Source organism: Euphorbia lathyris, chromosome 5 (assembly GCF_963576675.1).
Source record: "Euphorbia lathyris chromosome 5, ddEupLath1.1, whole genome shotgun sequence".
NCBI lineage: Eukaryota > Viridiplantae > Streptophyta > Magnoliopsida > Malpighiales > Euphorbiaceae > Euphorbia > Euphorbia lathyris.
Genome location: NC_088914.1, coordinates 58,973,486 through 58,989,993, shown reverse-complemented (window position 1 = coordinate 58,989,993; position 16,508 = coordinate 58,973,486). Strand labels below are relative to the sequence as shown.

At 33.8% G+C, this 16,508-nt stretch overlaps 1 protein-coding gene across 1 annotated transcript; it reads right to left on the bottom strand.

Moving 5' to 3' along the window:
* Positions 1–7,190: 7,190 nt before the first annotated feature.
* Positions 7,191–9,290, bottom strand: LOC136228601 (uncharacterized). Its single transcript, XM_066017029.1, has one exon. The coding sequence runs from the start codon at positions 8,828–8,830 to the stop codon at positions 7,568–7,570; it is 1,263 nt and encodes a 420-aa protein (XP_065873101.1). The 5' UTR covers positions 8,831–9,290; the 3' UTR covers positions 7,191–7,567.
* Positions 9,291–16,508: the final 7,218 nt, after the last annotated feature.

Below are 16,508 nucleotides of genomic sequence, written 5' to 3'. Positions count from 1 at the left end.
GAAACATACCAGGAAGCTGTTAACTGGGCAAAACAGACGGCGATTCGGCTTGGCTTCGAGTTAACTATAGCTTCTCACAAGACAGGGGGTAAGTTCAAATGGATATTGGTTAAATGTGCCCATGGTATAAAGAATACTCAAAGGACTAGGGATATGGATATGGATATGGAGGAAGTAGTACGGAGGAATACGAAAACTAAATACTGTGGTTGCAAATTCCATGTGAAGGATTTGGAAATCGCTGAATTAGGGGGTTGGATGGTGAATGGTGTTGTTGGAGAGAGAGGACATCACAATCATGGATTGGTTGTATATCGTTAGGGCTATCGACAGATGAGCGGACTAAGTCCCGGTTCAAAAAAAATTGTTCGTCAAATGAGTGCAGCTCAAGTAAAGCCTTATGCTATTTTTGCAGCATAAAGAAAAACACCCTGAGGATTGCCCGACCCAAAGACATGTGTATAATTACAGGAAAAAATAAGGACTGAGAGTTTTGAGGGTCGGGATGTAATCAATCAGTTTTATCGGCTTGCTATAGATATGGATTACATACATTGGACGCAAACGGAGCCGGGCAGCAATGTTGTGACTCACCTCTTTATGGCACATCCTACTTCGATCATCCTGTTCCGATCTTACTACTTGTTTGTTGGTATGGATTCAACATATAAAACAAACAAGTATAAAATGCAATTTTTTGAGAGCATTGGAATGACGCCTTCAAACAAGAACTTCTTGATTGCCTATGCAATTATGAAGGATGAGACTGAGGGTAGTTATATGTGGGTTTTAGGAAAATTGAGGCTTTTGCTTGGAGCTGATGTGCATCCGACAGTCATTGCTACTGACCGGGAGTTAGGATTGATGAGATCGGTTAGTGAGGTTTTTCCTGAAACTCATCATTTGTTGTGTACATGGCATATTAATAAAGATGTGGAGGATAGAGTAGGCAAATTGTGTGGATTGAAGGATTTTGGAGTAATTTTTAAGAATACCAAATGGAAAAATATAATTGAAGCACCGACAGTAGCCGAATATGAGGAGGCAGTGATAAGCATGAAGAATACTTCTGCCAAATGGCCTCGTGTGATACAGTTTGTGGAGACCACATGGCTAGTGCATAAAGAGAAGTTTTGTCGAGCGTGGACAAACAAGGTGTTGCACTTAGGAAACACAACAACATGTCGAGTGGAGAGTTCATATGCACAGTAGAAGCAGTGGTTGAATTCATCTACTGGTGCACTCGATACAGTGTGGGCGAAGGTGCATAAGGACATTGAGGCTCAAATCGATGCGATCAAGTAAGACATTTTTTATGTTATTAAATTTAATCTTTTTAATTGTAACAAATTAGTTTTGTAATGTTTTATTATATATAACCATATACTCACTCGAGGACTCGAGATGAAGATCTGCGGTGTCTCACTGTGTAGCTCCTTTCACGTACCTCAACTTACATGTTTCACATTACTGTTTGCATGTACTGTATGATGAGATGGTGTGTATACGCGAATTGAGTGTTGATGTGTTTCACACTTGCTATTATTCATTTTTTAGGACACCATTGACGTTACCAAATTTGGACCATTGCAACCAATTCCAACAGTAAGACGAAAATCCTTTTGTTGTTCAACACCAACATGTAGGACTGTAATTGAGCCAAACCGAGCCAAGCTGAGCTGAGCTTTGGCCTGTTCAAGCTCTACTCACTATAAAATTAACGAGCTCGAGCCCGAGCCCGAGCTTTTGTTTGCTCAAGCTCGGCTCAGCTCATTAGAACATAAATGAGCTCGAGCCAAGCTTCGAGCTTGTTTTGTGCCCAAAATCCTCTTTAAACTTAATACATTAAGAAAATTATCTAACAATGAATTGATTGTAAGTAAATCGTTAGTTATATTTATGAAGTTTGCTCGTAAATAGCTCTTTAATTGTGTACATAAACAAGTTCACAAACGAAGTTCATGAATAAATAAACAAGATGCTTACAAATAGTTCGTCTATTACTCATTTATTATGTTTGTATACGAACTCATCTAATAGCAAATGAAATAATATTAAGTTTAAGTATTTGTGAACTAACACAAAACTATATAAAACTAAAATGTGTTCATAAATGTTGTAATCGAGCCTACTCGCGAGCTTTCAAACCGAGCTTTGGCCTGTTCAAGCTCAGCTTGTTTACGAACCGAGCTAGTACATCATGCTCACGAGTGGCTCATTTACAAATCGAGCCGAGTTGTGCCGACCTTTTATCGAGCCGAACATCGAGCTGCTCATGAGTGGCTCGGCTCATTTACAGCCCTACCAACATGCAATGGTAACTCAACCATAGACCGGTTCTTTAAAACATCAAACTTGTAATGCTCACGTTGACTATAAAGACATGAAACCTATAACCTTTACACAAGTAAATAAATTCCCTTATTGGAAAAAAGCAATGGATGAAGAATATAGTTCATTGCTTGAAAATGGAATTTGGTCTTTGGTTCATTCGAGTCTTGCACAAAATGTGATTGGTTGTCGATGGGTTTATCAGATGGTACACATGATCAGTTGAAAGCTCACCTTGTTGCTAAAAGATTTCATAAAAGCTCGAGTCAACATTATTTTCTTACATTCAGTCTGGTTGTTAAACTAGCTAAAATCCGAGTAACTTTATCCTTGGTAGTCTATCATAAATGGTGTATGTGTGACCTAGATGTTTCTAATGTGTTTCTCCATGACCATCTTCATGATAATGTTTTTATGGAATAACCCATTGGGTATATGAACCCCCAATTTTTGAACCATGTATGTAAGTTTCGTCATTCAATTTATGGGTTAAAACATGCACCTCAATTTTGGCATCGATAGTGCCTCACTTCAACATTACTCAAATTGGGGTTTTGATGCTCAAAATTTGATATCTTGCTTTATTGCTATTGTAATGGTCGAATCAAGCTATACTGTCTGAAGTCTCTTTCACTTAATGATTGATTTTTAATTACAAAAATAATTCAAAATTTGAAACTTGGGTGACCTTGCTTTCTTTCTTGGCTCACAAGTTTCACAGTGTTCTAGGGGCATATTTTCAATCAGCGCAAATGTTGAATATTTGCTTGGCAGAGTCAATATGGAAATGTGTAGTTTGATTTCCATCCCTATAAATCCTAGTGAACAATTGTATATTTGGCTTAGGAGCCCTTTAATGATCATTTTTTGTATCGCGGTAGTGCTCTTTAGTACCTTACTGTTACACGTCCAAACATTGTATTTGTTGTCAACAAGGTTTCTCAGTTTATCAGTGCACCTACACAAGTTCATTTGGTTGCTTTGAAGTGCATTATTCACTATCTTAAAGGAACTACAACATATGAGATTCAATTTTTGGCGAGTTTTTCGTCTCACAATTATTACAAGGTCATTTGGGCAAATTCATTAGATGTCAAAAAGTCAACCACCAGATTCATTGTTTATCTTGGATCAAATCTCATTTCCCAGAGTTCCCGGAAATAAAGGGCAGTAACCAGGACCGATCCTGAGATTCTAGAGGCCTAGGGGCGAAGTACCTAATAAGGGCCCTAATACATAAGTCTAAGTAAAAAACAATGTAAAAAAATCAATAATATAAAATAAAAATTACTTAAAAATAACACATTTTTATTACACGTAACAATGGATCTAATAAAAACATCAAATTTCAACTAAATAAGTTATTTGATTTCGAATTAAATATCAGTTGCCCATACAAAATGTTATCTACGAGCATTCTAGATGCAAAATCACTAAAAATAGTGTTGCATTCTCAACATTTTATGTTTCTTAATGTTGATGATCTTAAATAAATTTTCAATAATTTTAACTTTGAAAATATTCTTTCAGCAGATACAACTGTCATTGATATAGTTAAGAGGATTCGAAACGCAATTAAAATATTTGGATAATAATATACTGCTTTGATAAATTAAAAAATTTCAAATGCTAACATTAATAATTTTAGCCAAAGAATTTGCAACACTTCCATTTCTGAATAACCATCATGTGTATCAACATGCGAAAAATTATTATAAGAAAAATTAATCATAAATTTGTATGTTGTGACTGTTTAGGCCTATGAATTATATTTATTGTCATTGAGATTTTAATTTATGTATTTTTTTATAAAAAAATTTATTTTTGGACCATTTCCTCCGGTATGCTTAAATGTACACTGCTAATTGCTTAAGCCTACGAGTATTTCTGCAACAGTTACATCTTTTAAGATTTAATTTTAACATTTTTTTTAGAAAAAATATTATTTTTAGGGCCCTTCCATCGCTTGGGCCCTAGGCAGGCGCCACTCCTGCCCATGTCCAGGGACCGCCCTGGCAGTAACTTTCAATTGTGGTAGAACATATAGCTCTTGCCGCCATTTTCTTTGAAGTGTGTTGCAACAATTGCTTACTTAGATTGGATTTGCAGTGTCGTCTCCTCTATTATGGTGTGATAATCTAACTGCTACGTATCTTACTATGAACCCTATATTTCATTCCAAGAGTAAGCAACTCAGGATTGATTTTCACTTTGTTGACAACGGCGGATTTTGCCCCCCCCCCCCCCCCCCCCTCCATCGAAAAAAAAATTAGTCCAAAAAGAAGGGTTAATGTGTAAAAATACCCCTAACGTTTTGGGTCAGGAGCAATTTTACCCCTAACGTCTAAAATGATGCAATTTTATCCCTAATGTTGGAAGCCGAGAGCAGTTTTACCCCTAACGTTGATAAATTGAGTCAATTTGAGAAATAATTCATCAAACTGTCTTCTCGGTCATGAATCTTGTCATCTACAACACATGCGTTATTTTATCAGTAACAAATCACAAACATATGTTGAGATGTGCAAAAAATATTAAAAATATACTGTCTTTTTTATGAATTAGACAAAAAAAAATTCAAAAAATTCACCAAATTTATAAATATTAATCTCCAATTTTATTATTAAATTACAAAAAAACATTATATCCTTTTTTTAGAACAAATTGATATGCAATTGGTGCAAAATAAAAAAAAAATGACTATATTTTATAATAGTGTCTGAAATTGATCCAATTTATCAACGTTAGGGGTAAAATTGCTCTTGGCTACAAACATTAGGGGTAAAATTGCTCCTAACCCAAAATGTTAGGGGTATTTTTGCATCTTAACCCTAAAAAGAAGCAGTATAGGTAGAGGCAGCAGATCGTTTTCAAGCTATGACAGATCGTAGATATCAATTGCCACATTGTAATCGTCGATCTACTTAGCATTAGGAGTTTTTTTTTTTTTTAAGACATTTTGTATCGAATAACAATTATCTATTAAAGTATATTTTTTTCAATTAATGCTATTTTGTTTAAAAAAAATTTATATAAAATTTTGCCCCCCTCTCTCAAATTCTGGATCCGTCACTGTTTGTTGATATTAATGTTTCTTGTAAAAGATTACATGTTTATTCAAATGACCAGGTAGCTGATTATTATGTCTCGTGGTCTAAAACATGAGTTTCGAGATAAGTTGACCCTAATTCCACCATGTAATCAAGTTGCAAGAGGAATGGTAGAGTTACATGGTTGATTAGGGTTTTGAAATATATTCTTATTACTTTTTCTATTTAGGAAATCCACACTTGAGTTGTATATATATATATATACTCTTATAATCTCTTTGATTATTCACTGAATATAGAAATACATGGCAATTTTGTAATATAATTTGGGTTCACAACTAGATTTATGAAGAATGTAGGCAACTGCATGCATTAACTAATTAAGAAATAAACAAATGAACTAGTACATGAGAGTGATAGTAGTCGGCACCAATAATATCAATTATTAGGAAAACGGTGCTTAAATACGTTACTTAATACTACTCACTTTTGCATTTTCACTTCACATTGCATCATCCTATAGCTATGCAGGAAATGTTATAGCTTTATTCCCAAGTAATTTTTCAAGAGGATATGTTTTCTTTTGAGAATTAGAATAACTTCCCAAATAGAGTTACTTTAAACATGACATGTCATTTCTACACATTTGGTAGAACATTAATAAAATTTATATATTAACATAAAGTATCATAAATCAAATTTTCTAAATAATTTATCAATTTTATTTCAAACTGATATTCTTCAAATATGAGCAAAATTGGCAAAAAAGATAACTTAAATATTGTTGCATATCTTAATCTTAGCGTAGCATGTTGTGGCTATGAAATGTCATAATATCATGAGAACAAGAAATTTGAACTATAAATCTCTCCCTGTCAATCTACTAGATTTTATGCTAGATTTGTAAATAAAATCACTATTGTTTTTCCCAATTACTCATAAATGAAATAAAAAAATATAGCAATTATTAATTCCAAACAATTTAGAATGGCAGTGTAAATTGTTAAACAGTCAAAACCATTAGCAACAGGAAAAAGGTTATCTTGTCCAACACTCACTGCCTTCTGAATTATATTCATTCTATTCTATTCTATGTTTCTATAAAGCTACTATAACATAACATAACATTCCTCTGTATTTTGCAGAAAGCATATTTACATTATAACTATTCCAAAATATCACCTTAAACATTATAATTCTCACCGCCGACTACCTCGTTTCTAATAGTCAATGTAACTAGGTTTTTTTATAATAAAATAAAATCCTTTATCATTTTCTCTAGATATTTATAAAAAAAATTACTAGTACTTTATTTTTGATAAAATAATTATTATTCTATTGAGTCCAAAAGTATAACAAATTATCAAATATATAAAATAAGGCAAGCCAAAATAATAATTAGAATTTGATTATCTTGGGGTTAATTTTCAAAGTAGAAATTTTCATGGTTATGCTAATATATATCCACGTGAAAATGTAGTGACTCATATCATATGGTTGCATAAAATATAAAAAGAAAACACAAAAGCACATGAATAGATTTTGAATTCCTATTAAGAAGATTGCGGCGGCCAAACAATTCCCCAAATCTCGCCACCAATCACTCCTTAGACTTCCATACAATAAATTAAAATAAAATTAATTTAATAGTTATAGAACAAACAAACCAGACAAAAACACCAAACCCCATTAGCAATAACTACAACTTCGTTTCCTTCTTCTTTAAACTATACTTTACTAGATTCAACTAAATAAACAAACACACACTTTCATCACTTTCACATTCTAGAAACTCAATTATATATATAAAAAAAAGTTAGAATAGATAATAGGGAGTAATAAACGTTTAAAAAAACTAATTATCATTGTAAGTGGATGTATAAGAGGATCAGAGATACATAAGTCATGGAAAATGACAAAAAAAGATATATAAATGAACAAGACGAAGAAGTATTTACATATATATAAAAAAGAGAGAGAAGTGTTTAAATTAAGTATTTGTGTTGTGATGGGTTGGGTTGGTTAAGATGGAGAGACAGATAAAATATTCTTCTCTTTGATGCTTGTAAGATACTGACCATCATTTCTTTCCCTTTTCTGCTTTTCGTGATCGAATATCTATCTTAATGCTCATAATAACATTTAATTTATCATCTACTAATTACGCATTTAATCATAATAATTATTCAATCTGAAGAACAAATCCATGATTCCATCATACCTTCAGATGTTCTTGTACCAACATTCTCTGGCCCCTTATCGCCATGAAATTCTGAGTAGTTTACTTTCCCATTATTACCATTAATGGATCTTAAAAGCCCATGACCATGATCATGATTATCTCCTTCATTTCCTCCCCAGTTGTTTTCGCCGCTTCTACGCAAGGTAGTGTGATCAGATGATGACGATGGCACCATATGTTGAAGATTAGAGAGATTTGTATTAACTTGGCCCAACCCGAAGTCCTCAAAAACACCCATTTTCAGATGAGATTCATTCGCCGGAATTTCTATAGGTTTGATATTGTTGGTGCCGCCGAGAATGGCGGAGTTGGAGAATGGGAATTTGGGAGAAGGTTGGAAGAGAGGGTGGAAATTCAGAATTGGGTTTAAAAGGCCTAAATCAGAATTAGTAGCAGAAGCAGAAGCAGAATTCACATTAGTTGTAGTAGAAACTATAGCATCAACCATAGAAGAAGAAGATGATGAAGATGAAGAGCAAGTAGTAGTAGAAGAAGAAGAAGAAAGGAATGGGGGTTGAATTTTATGAGCAAAAGGTCTTAAAAGGTAAGGAGGAGAAGGAGATTCCAAATGAGTGGCTGATCTAAAAGTAGAAGAAGTTCCAAAAAGATCAAGTCTGCTTCTCGGAAAAGGAGAAGAAGTAAAGGGAGGTGCAGGGATGCCTGTAAACTCCTGAACCATGGCTCGGAAATTTGTAGTATCAGTCGTCAAAACTGTAGTAGGTGCACGCCTAGAAGCTCTCGATCTCTTCTTTGGGTTACGAACAACATTACTCTGATCATTCGTTGAGCCTGGCCCTGACCCGGAGCCTTGTCCTTGTGGGATCTGAACAGAAGCAAAACTGGGTCTACTTTGTGGCTGACTGCCGAAGAATTGCTGCGTAGGCGACGATGAAGCAATGAAAGCGCCGAGATCAGCAGAATTAGTATCAGATCTTATGTTTTTGGACCAATTAAGCAAATCAAGATTGAGGAGAGAATTCGGGTTAGTGAAATGTGGAGGTGATCTTGATGATGATAAAGGATCAAAATAATTAGACAAAGGGTCAAACATGGAAGATGAAGAAGATGATATCTGATGGTGAAAGTTGTGGTGGTGGTTTGAGGGTGGTGGTGGGTTGAAGAAAACTGAGATAGAGTCAGCGCGTGAATCGTACTCTTCATCTCCGCCACTTGAAGACTGCATACTCCCACTGTTTCCAGAATCCATTTTTCTTGAAGAGAGAGAGAGAGAGAGAGAGAGAGAGTGGGTTTAAAGGTCCTGAGATGATCTGTAAAGAAGACAGCGTCTGGGTTTGTCTTTGGACAAAAGGGTATTATGTATAAAGAAGAAGAGAATAAACAGCCCACGGATCATGAAATTGATAGTTGGAGCAGCAGAGAGAAGTTTGTTTTTGTTTTTTGCCTTTATATGGAATGGAGTTTGAATAATTAGGGTTTTTGATCGAATATAGGAAAGAGACAGTCAGAGAGGTAGGTTTATTTTCTTTCTTTCTCTCTCACAGCATAATTCAGATGAAGAGTGGGGTAGCCATGGAAGGAAGGAAGGACGAGAGAAAAAAGAAACAAGAAGAAGATAGAAGATAGAAGAAGAAGAAGATAAAAAAAGATTGGTGGTGGAGTGGAGGTCAAAAGTATGTGAGGAGAGTTGTCGTTTTGATTCATAGTGTGAAAGGAGGACAAATCAAATCCGGTTTATTGCTTGCACTGTGCTATAAATAAAATAAAATATAAATAAAGGTTTACTCTCTCAATTTAATACAAAAAATTTATCCTTTTTAAATTTATAAGGTATCTAGTTAATTTTATGCACCTATTTAAATTAACACGATTAACTTCTTAAATTTATGTCATGAAAAAAATTTAGACAAATTAAAATATATATCATTTCAATAAGATTACATTACTCTTATACTCAGGGCCGGCTCCACTTATGAATTGAACTCTAGTAGGCTAATTCATGAATTGAATCATGACGCTAATAGTTTAGCACATTCTTTGTTATTACTATGGGGTCCTGAAGCACAAGGATATTTTACTCGTTGGTGTCAATTAGGCGGTTTGTGGACTTTTGTTGCTCTTCACGGCGCTTTCGGACTAATAGGTTTTATGTTACGTCAATTTGAACTTGCTCGATCCGTGCAATTGCGCCTTTTTTGCTTCTGTGATCAGATCAGCCAAAGCAAGAAGAATCCATTGTTGGAGTTGGAGGAATACGCGATGCTAGAATGGCTATTTCTTTAAGGGCTAGTAGAAGGATCCAACACTCGGTGAAAGAACCAAAGTCAAGTAGCATTCATCTGTTCTCGGAAGGGGGCGTGGCCAAGAAGCAGCCAGCTGAGACTCCACTCGGCCTTTCTTCGCTGTGTGAATAAGGTCTTAGTATGGATGGGCATTATGGGCAGGTCGCTGGTCGAAGGTTTGGACCAATCTTCATCACCATTTTGCCTGCTTCTAATTGATGAGTGGCTAATACTACGACCCCCAGCAAGGACTTTGTCAAGGGACCTTTCGAGTGTCCTTATATAAGATTACCAAGATTTCCTCTCTAAGTGATGTCGCATTCCCATTTTCACACGACTTGGAAGATTGTTAAGTGCTTAACATCATGTCAACAATATGCCTTGAACATAGAGGAGGACTTGAAGATTCCTGTTATTAGGACACTCGATATCTTTTTCTTTTCTTTCCCGACAGGCAAACCAAAAGGGGCGTAGCGAGTCGCTAAAGCGAAGTTTTTGGAAAGTCCTCAAATTCTATCTAAACTGTTGTCTGATAGATTGGCCCGAATTTATGAACAAACGGGCTTTGTTCCTGGCCGTAATATTGTTGAAAATATTGCCCTTGCCTGCTGCGGATATTGAAAAGCATTATGGTTTGGACATTGGCAAAGTTGATATGCAAAAGGCTTACGTGTCTCTTGGGACTTCCTATTGGCTGTTTTAGCTAAGTTTGCTTTCTCATCTCAGTGGTACTCTTTCTTTTACGGATTGGCTCAGCACACATTTCTCTATCAAGAAATCTTGCATTCATAACCAGTCTTTCCGCACATACTTCTAATGCCGGTATTGAATCCCAGAAAAAAGCATAGGAGAAGGCTGTTGCCAACTTGCTATTGAAGGCATAGATCGATCTTAGCACACCTTTTATATCCAACTCATTCTGCTGCAAGGCTACGCATAGCGCAACTATAAGGTAGGTAATCGCTTTTCTTTAAAGGAGAGAGAAGGGAAGGCCCAGTGCCAGCAAAACCCCTTCTTACTCTCTCAAAATTACACATGATTCTATCATGACAAAGCAGCCAAAGAAAGGAACGAATACGTTGAGGAAGATTTAAGCTAAAAATTTTCTTCCACAAGCTGCTATTTATTATGATCTACAGTCCCCACTCTCTGCACATCATATGCAGACCTAACCGTAAACATTCCATTAGGAGAGAGGGCCCAGAAAATAGAGTCATCTGCATCAGAATCCATACGCAAAAAGAACGCCGAGAGATGAGCTTGAATTTCCGACGGAAGAAGAGGACAAAGGATTTCCCACTTCCAACCCTGACCTGCATTCCAATAATCTGCCACAAATTGTTGCTGCTCAATCAAACTAATATCCTTTTGAAACACTTCAATAAGGGAAAACTGCATCAGCCAAGGTTACAACCAAAAACGAGTAGCTTTACCATTGCCCACCCTTGCTCGAGTCCCCTTCGCAAGAATTGGCGAAGCTTTAACCAACCCTTGACACACTACCGAAGCATTTGAACGCTGCTTAATGCCCTGAACTGTTCTGTTCGATCGGAAATATCTGTTACATTTAATCGATTAAAAGTAACTGCATGAGCATTTACTTATAGTTAGTTACCTCACCTTATACATCCACTCATTTTCACGAATCATAGTTTATCTTGTCTCTTTCATTTAATTCTTTTCTTTTTTTTTAATTTAAACCTTCAGCAACATGCCAACATTTATTAATTTACTCCAAAGACTAGTAATAGATTAAAAGGCATAATTTTTTTTTAGTAAATTTTATACTGCACTGCACTAGAAAATAGGCTATCTATTAAATTGTACTAATTAAATTGTGAGTACAATTATTTAAGAGTAAGCCTATCGTATTAAGGCTAATTAAATTTTAATTAATTACTGCACTAATTACAAAAAAAAAGGAAAATTTATACAGAAATTCAGATTTTACAAATTATTTACAACTATGCCAAGTACTAATTTAAACAATGTTAAACTAAAAAAACCATTGTTTTTCATATATTTTAAGAACTATATTTTATGAATTAAGGATCTAAAATATATTTTTTAGTGTTTATGATTTATGAATTGAGGTCTAAAATTTACAAATTAAAATATAAAATCATACTTTATTTGTGATATACATATTGAGAATTAAGTTTCGTAATATGATATAATTGTAATTTTATAATCAAATATGATTTTCATGCAAATAGCCCAAAAAATTATTACTCCTTTGATTATATGCTCCCCCAATTTAAAATAACTGTCACATTTTATCAAATTTTTTTATTTCATATTATTTGTAATGTTTAGTTTTCAATGCAATTTTTTACTATTGTATCCGTTTTTTGTCATTTTAGTTTTCTATGTATGAATAGTGGTTCAATTTATTCAGTGACACAAAAAAATCAGAAAATCATTACCAATAATTTAATCAAACCAGTTGAAGTGTTAGAATATATAAGGAATTTGCATCTTACTTTTCGTAATACTTAGGTTGCTTACATGATTATATTGATTATATCAGTTACCGTAGTTACTTCCAAAAGAAGTTTTTCTAATCTGAAGTTAATAAAAATTATCTCTGATCAACTATCTCATAAGAGAGGTTGAACTGTTTGGCCATATCGTCTATTAAGAAAAAAATTTAGCTATTATAGTGATTTAATTAGAGACTTTGCACATATAAAAGCAAGAATAATAATAATTTCTTAGCTTAGGTTATTATTATTTGATTTTGATTGTTATATGAACGCTAATATATTGTTTGAAATTATGTTGTTATCTCTAAACTAATATTGACAAATTTGAAAAAAAAAATTGCCTAAGGCCTCTAAAATGCTGGAGACGGCCCTGCTTATACTAGTGTCAATTTTCACATGACGTGTATAATTATTCTTTTCAAATTATTTTGATATCTCAATTTCAATTAATCGAAAATAGGATATCGTCACCATTCTTGACAAGTGAGATTCCGGCAGCCGCAGAGCCCGAATCTCTTCAAGCCTCCTTGCTTTCATCTCTGAGCAAATTTATGAAGTGAATAAATCATTGTAATCATGTTTAGAAGGAAATAGACCATTATAAATAAATTTAAATAGTCCATATATTATTTTAAATAAGTTCGGAAGATAACGAAATACTCGATAAACTTATGGGATTCATTAGGTTTTTTTTTTTTTAAGTTGAAGGACTGTTAATGTATTAAAAAAAGGAAAGAAAGGGAAAACACTTGAAAGTTTTGGATTAATTAATTAAAGAAAAAGAAATAGTATTTTTGGTATAGGAAAAGAAGAGGTGCAAGCAACCAAATTAGGGAAGTAGGGTTGTTGAATGGTATAAAGCACAACCATAACAACCATCACCACCCATTCTTTTCGACATTAGTACTAATTTTAATGCTTTTCATTATTTTTTATTTTCATTGTCATCATATTATTTATTCCCCTCCTTCCCACTCTATAATCTATTTTATTAATATCTGTATTTAGATATTAATCATAGATTATGCTGATTACAACTTAATTAATTATGCTTCTTTTACTGATTATTATTATATGGGATATTGCTATATTAATAAAATAAAATATAATTTCCAATTCTACAGTGTTTGACCAAGTCGTCAGGAAATCTGACTGAGATCAGAAAGAAAAATCTCATATATCTACTGTTTTATTCTGCTGGAACTTTTTGCAAACTAATGGTTTTCATTTTCTCTCTATATTTTCTTAATTTTAATTGCCTCTCATTTTTCCTTTAAATATTGTTTTGTATATACAAATTAATAAAGAAAACTCCAATCTCACCATCAAGATATGGTTGAACCACATTCTCAAGTTCGCTGCAACCATCACTGCTAAACAGAAATAATAATAATAATATTAAAAAGATGAGGTAATATTATTCTTTTACTTAATTCATTAGACCCTTAATATAAAAATAATATAGTTACACTGAAGCTTAAAATAAAAAGTCTTCGTCTTATGTAGGAGTAATTGTTTTTTATTTTTATTTTTTTTGTTCATATATGTAATCTTTTTTTATGTAAATGGTCCGTGTTGGGGCCTGCATAGAGCAAACCCTAACCCTAAATACCCGAAAGATGTAGAGGTATTAAAGTAAGATAAACCCAAATTAAGAAGTGATAATAAATATTTACAAGTCATTAATCTCCGCCAACTACAAAAATGTGGAGTGATTGGACCTCCATCCTTTTCAATCAGTCTTTGCCTAACCTAAGCATGCCAACACAACACACACACTATAACTATTATTTTATTATTATTACTCCGACCGTTGGATTTGTAGGATTTTTTTAGATGTCAAATGCTTTTTAGCTCTAACTAATAACTTGTGCTTCATTTTGTCAAAAAAAAAAAAAAAAAAAAACTTGTGCTTCATAATTACTTTAAATGCTGTTCACACGTTTACAATTTTTTTTTTTTGTTTTTCAATGTTTATTTGTTTAGAAAAATAATACTATAAATAAAAAATTTTAAGGTAAATAATGTGTTTTTATTTAATACATTTTTAGAAATAATTATATAGTTATTTAGTATTATTTGATTTTGTTAACTCCTTAGTTTATATGTTTGTGTCAATGGTCAAACTATACTAATTAAATTTTAAAATACTAAAATTACTCTTTACTTTATGTTTTAATAATAAGACATCTATTTTTTCTATTTTATACTTTTTTTTTTTTTTTTCTATATAACCAAAATCTCTCTAGGGATGTAAACAGGGCGGGGCGGGGCTTGGAGTTCCCATCCCCGTTCCCCGACTAAACGAGGAATCCCCATACCCGCCCCGTGAAACAAACGGGGACAAAATTCATCCCCGTCCCGTGGGGAATCTCCGACCCCACGGGTATCCCCGTTTACCCCTTTAAAGTTTAAAAAAATATATGAAAAAAGAAATAAAGAAAAAAAATAAAGAAAAAAGAAAGAAAATATGATAAACAAATAGATAAGTATTTTTATGCGTATTAATCATAGGTTCAAAGTAACTCTTTTTATGCGTATTTTTATGCGTATTACCATATTTCACAATTTTGGTATGTGAACAATATGAGGCAAAGTAACTATTCATGAAGATATTAATTGGAGTTCGACTTTATCAAGCAACATCATTTAGTTTAGTATAGAATTAACATTTAGTCTTTAAAGCTCATTAAATTTGTTGCTCACCTGATGTGGATTTTAGACAGATACCAGCAGTGTAGATAAATATTCAGCTGGTGAAGATGCAAATGGTACACCCCTTCAACATATGCAACTATTGCACATTGCATATCATATGATCCAACGCAAACTCAGTTTTCAAAACAATCACATTCATTTTATTTCTTTATTAAACGGGGATTAAACGGGTAATCCATCGGAAATCCCCGCGGGGCACAATACGGGGCGGGTTCGGGGATCCCCGCGGGGCGGGGATACTCTTTCCCATCCCCGCCCCGTACCCGCTAACGGGGCACATATTAGTCCCCATCCCCGCCACATTTACATCCCTAAATCTCTCCAATACAGGGGCGGAGACAGCCCAAAGCTCGGGGGGGTAGCCCTCCGGTCTCCGGCACCACCCATGAGGAATACTAGACCAGCCCCGAGAAGCCCCCTAAGTTAAAATAGGACTTATAGAATAGAACATGATTATAACACATAAAATTAAGTTTGCCTAGTTGGTTTAAGTGGCCCTAACAAAGGTATTCTACTACAACCTTGTGGTACCATGTTCGAACCCTCCTCTCCTCAAATATTTAATCAATTATAAATTTTTCCCTTGAATGCCTCTTTAAATCAAAATGTGTTTTTATTTTTTTCTATTATTATTTGATCTAATGATAAAAAAAAATCCTCCATATTATCATCTAATTTAATTTTTTTTATCATTATTATTAATTAATTTTATTTTTTCCCCTTTAAACACATCCTCCACTAGCACAACTTTCTAAACCGAAACAATAAATCATAGTATTGACATTTTATGTTATTTTATTAATTCAACAGTTTATAAACTAAATTGATATTTAAGTTCATTTTACAAAGTTAAACTTACAGAAAATTAAATATCTCTACGCTTTTCACGTTAGAGATTTTTAATTCTTTAGTTAACACACTAAAACGAAACAGTTTTATCATGTTGGCGGTAAAAAAAAAAAAAATTTGCCCAATCCTAGCGAGCTGGACTTTAGAAAATCACATCCGACCACAGAACTAAAATTAGCCCCCCAGATATGAAATTCTGGCTCCGCCACTGCTCCAATATAAACTCCAATGTAAAGTTGATTTTTTTTGATAGAAATTGGGACGAGACAGAACTTGGGCGGGATGAGCACCCATGACCCAAGAACTGACAAACCCTCAATATATAAATAAAAGAAAAAATTGAGTGTTTGAAACAAGAGAAGAGGAAGGAGAACAAACAAAAGAAGGGGGGAGGAGAAAAGATAGGAAAAGTTAAGAAAAACGCAATTTTGAAATACTACAAATGTCATCATTGATAAACCTGTGGCAAAAAGCAGGAGCTGAAGGCCACCAATTGATCAAGGAGGAAGAGACTCCAAACTTTGCCAATGCATCAGTAACTCTATTTCCTTCCCTAAAGATGTGTGAAAAGATAATGTTCATTCTAGAGCAA

What these genes read in the sequence shown, in the direction of transcription:
- LOC136228601 (XM_066017029.1), bottom strand. Translation starts at nt 8,830, where the DNA reads ATGGATTCTGGAAACAGTGGGAGTATGCAGTCTTCAAGTGGCGGAGAT.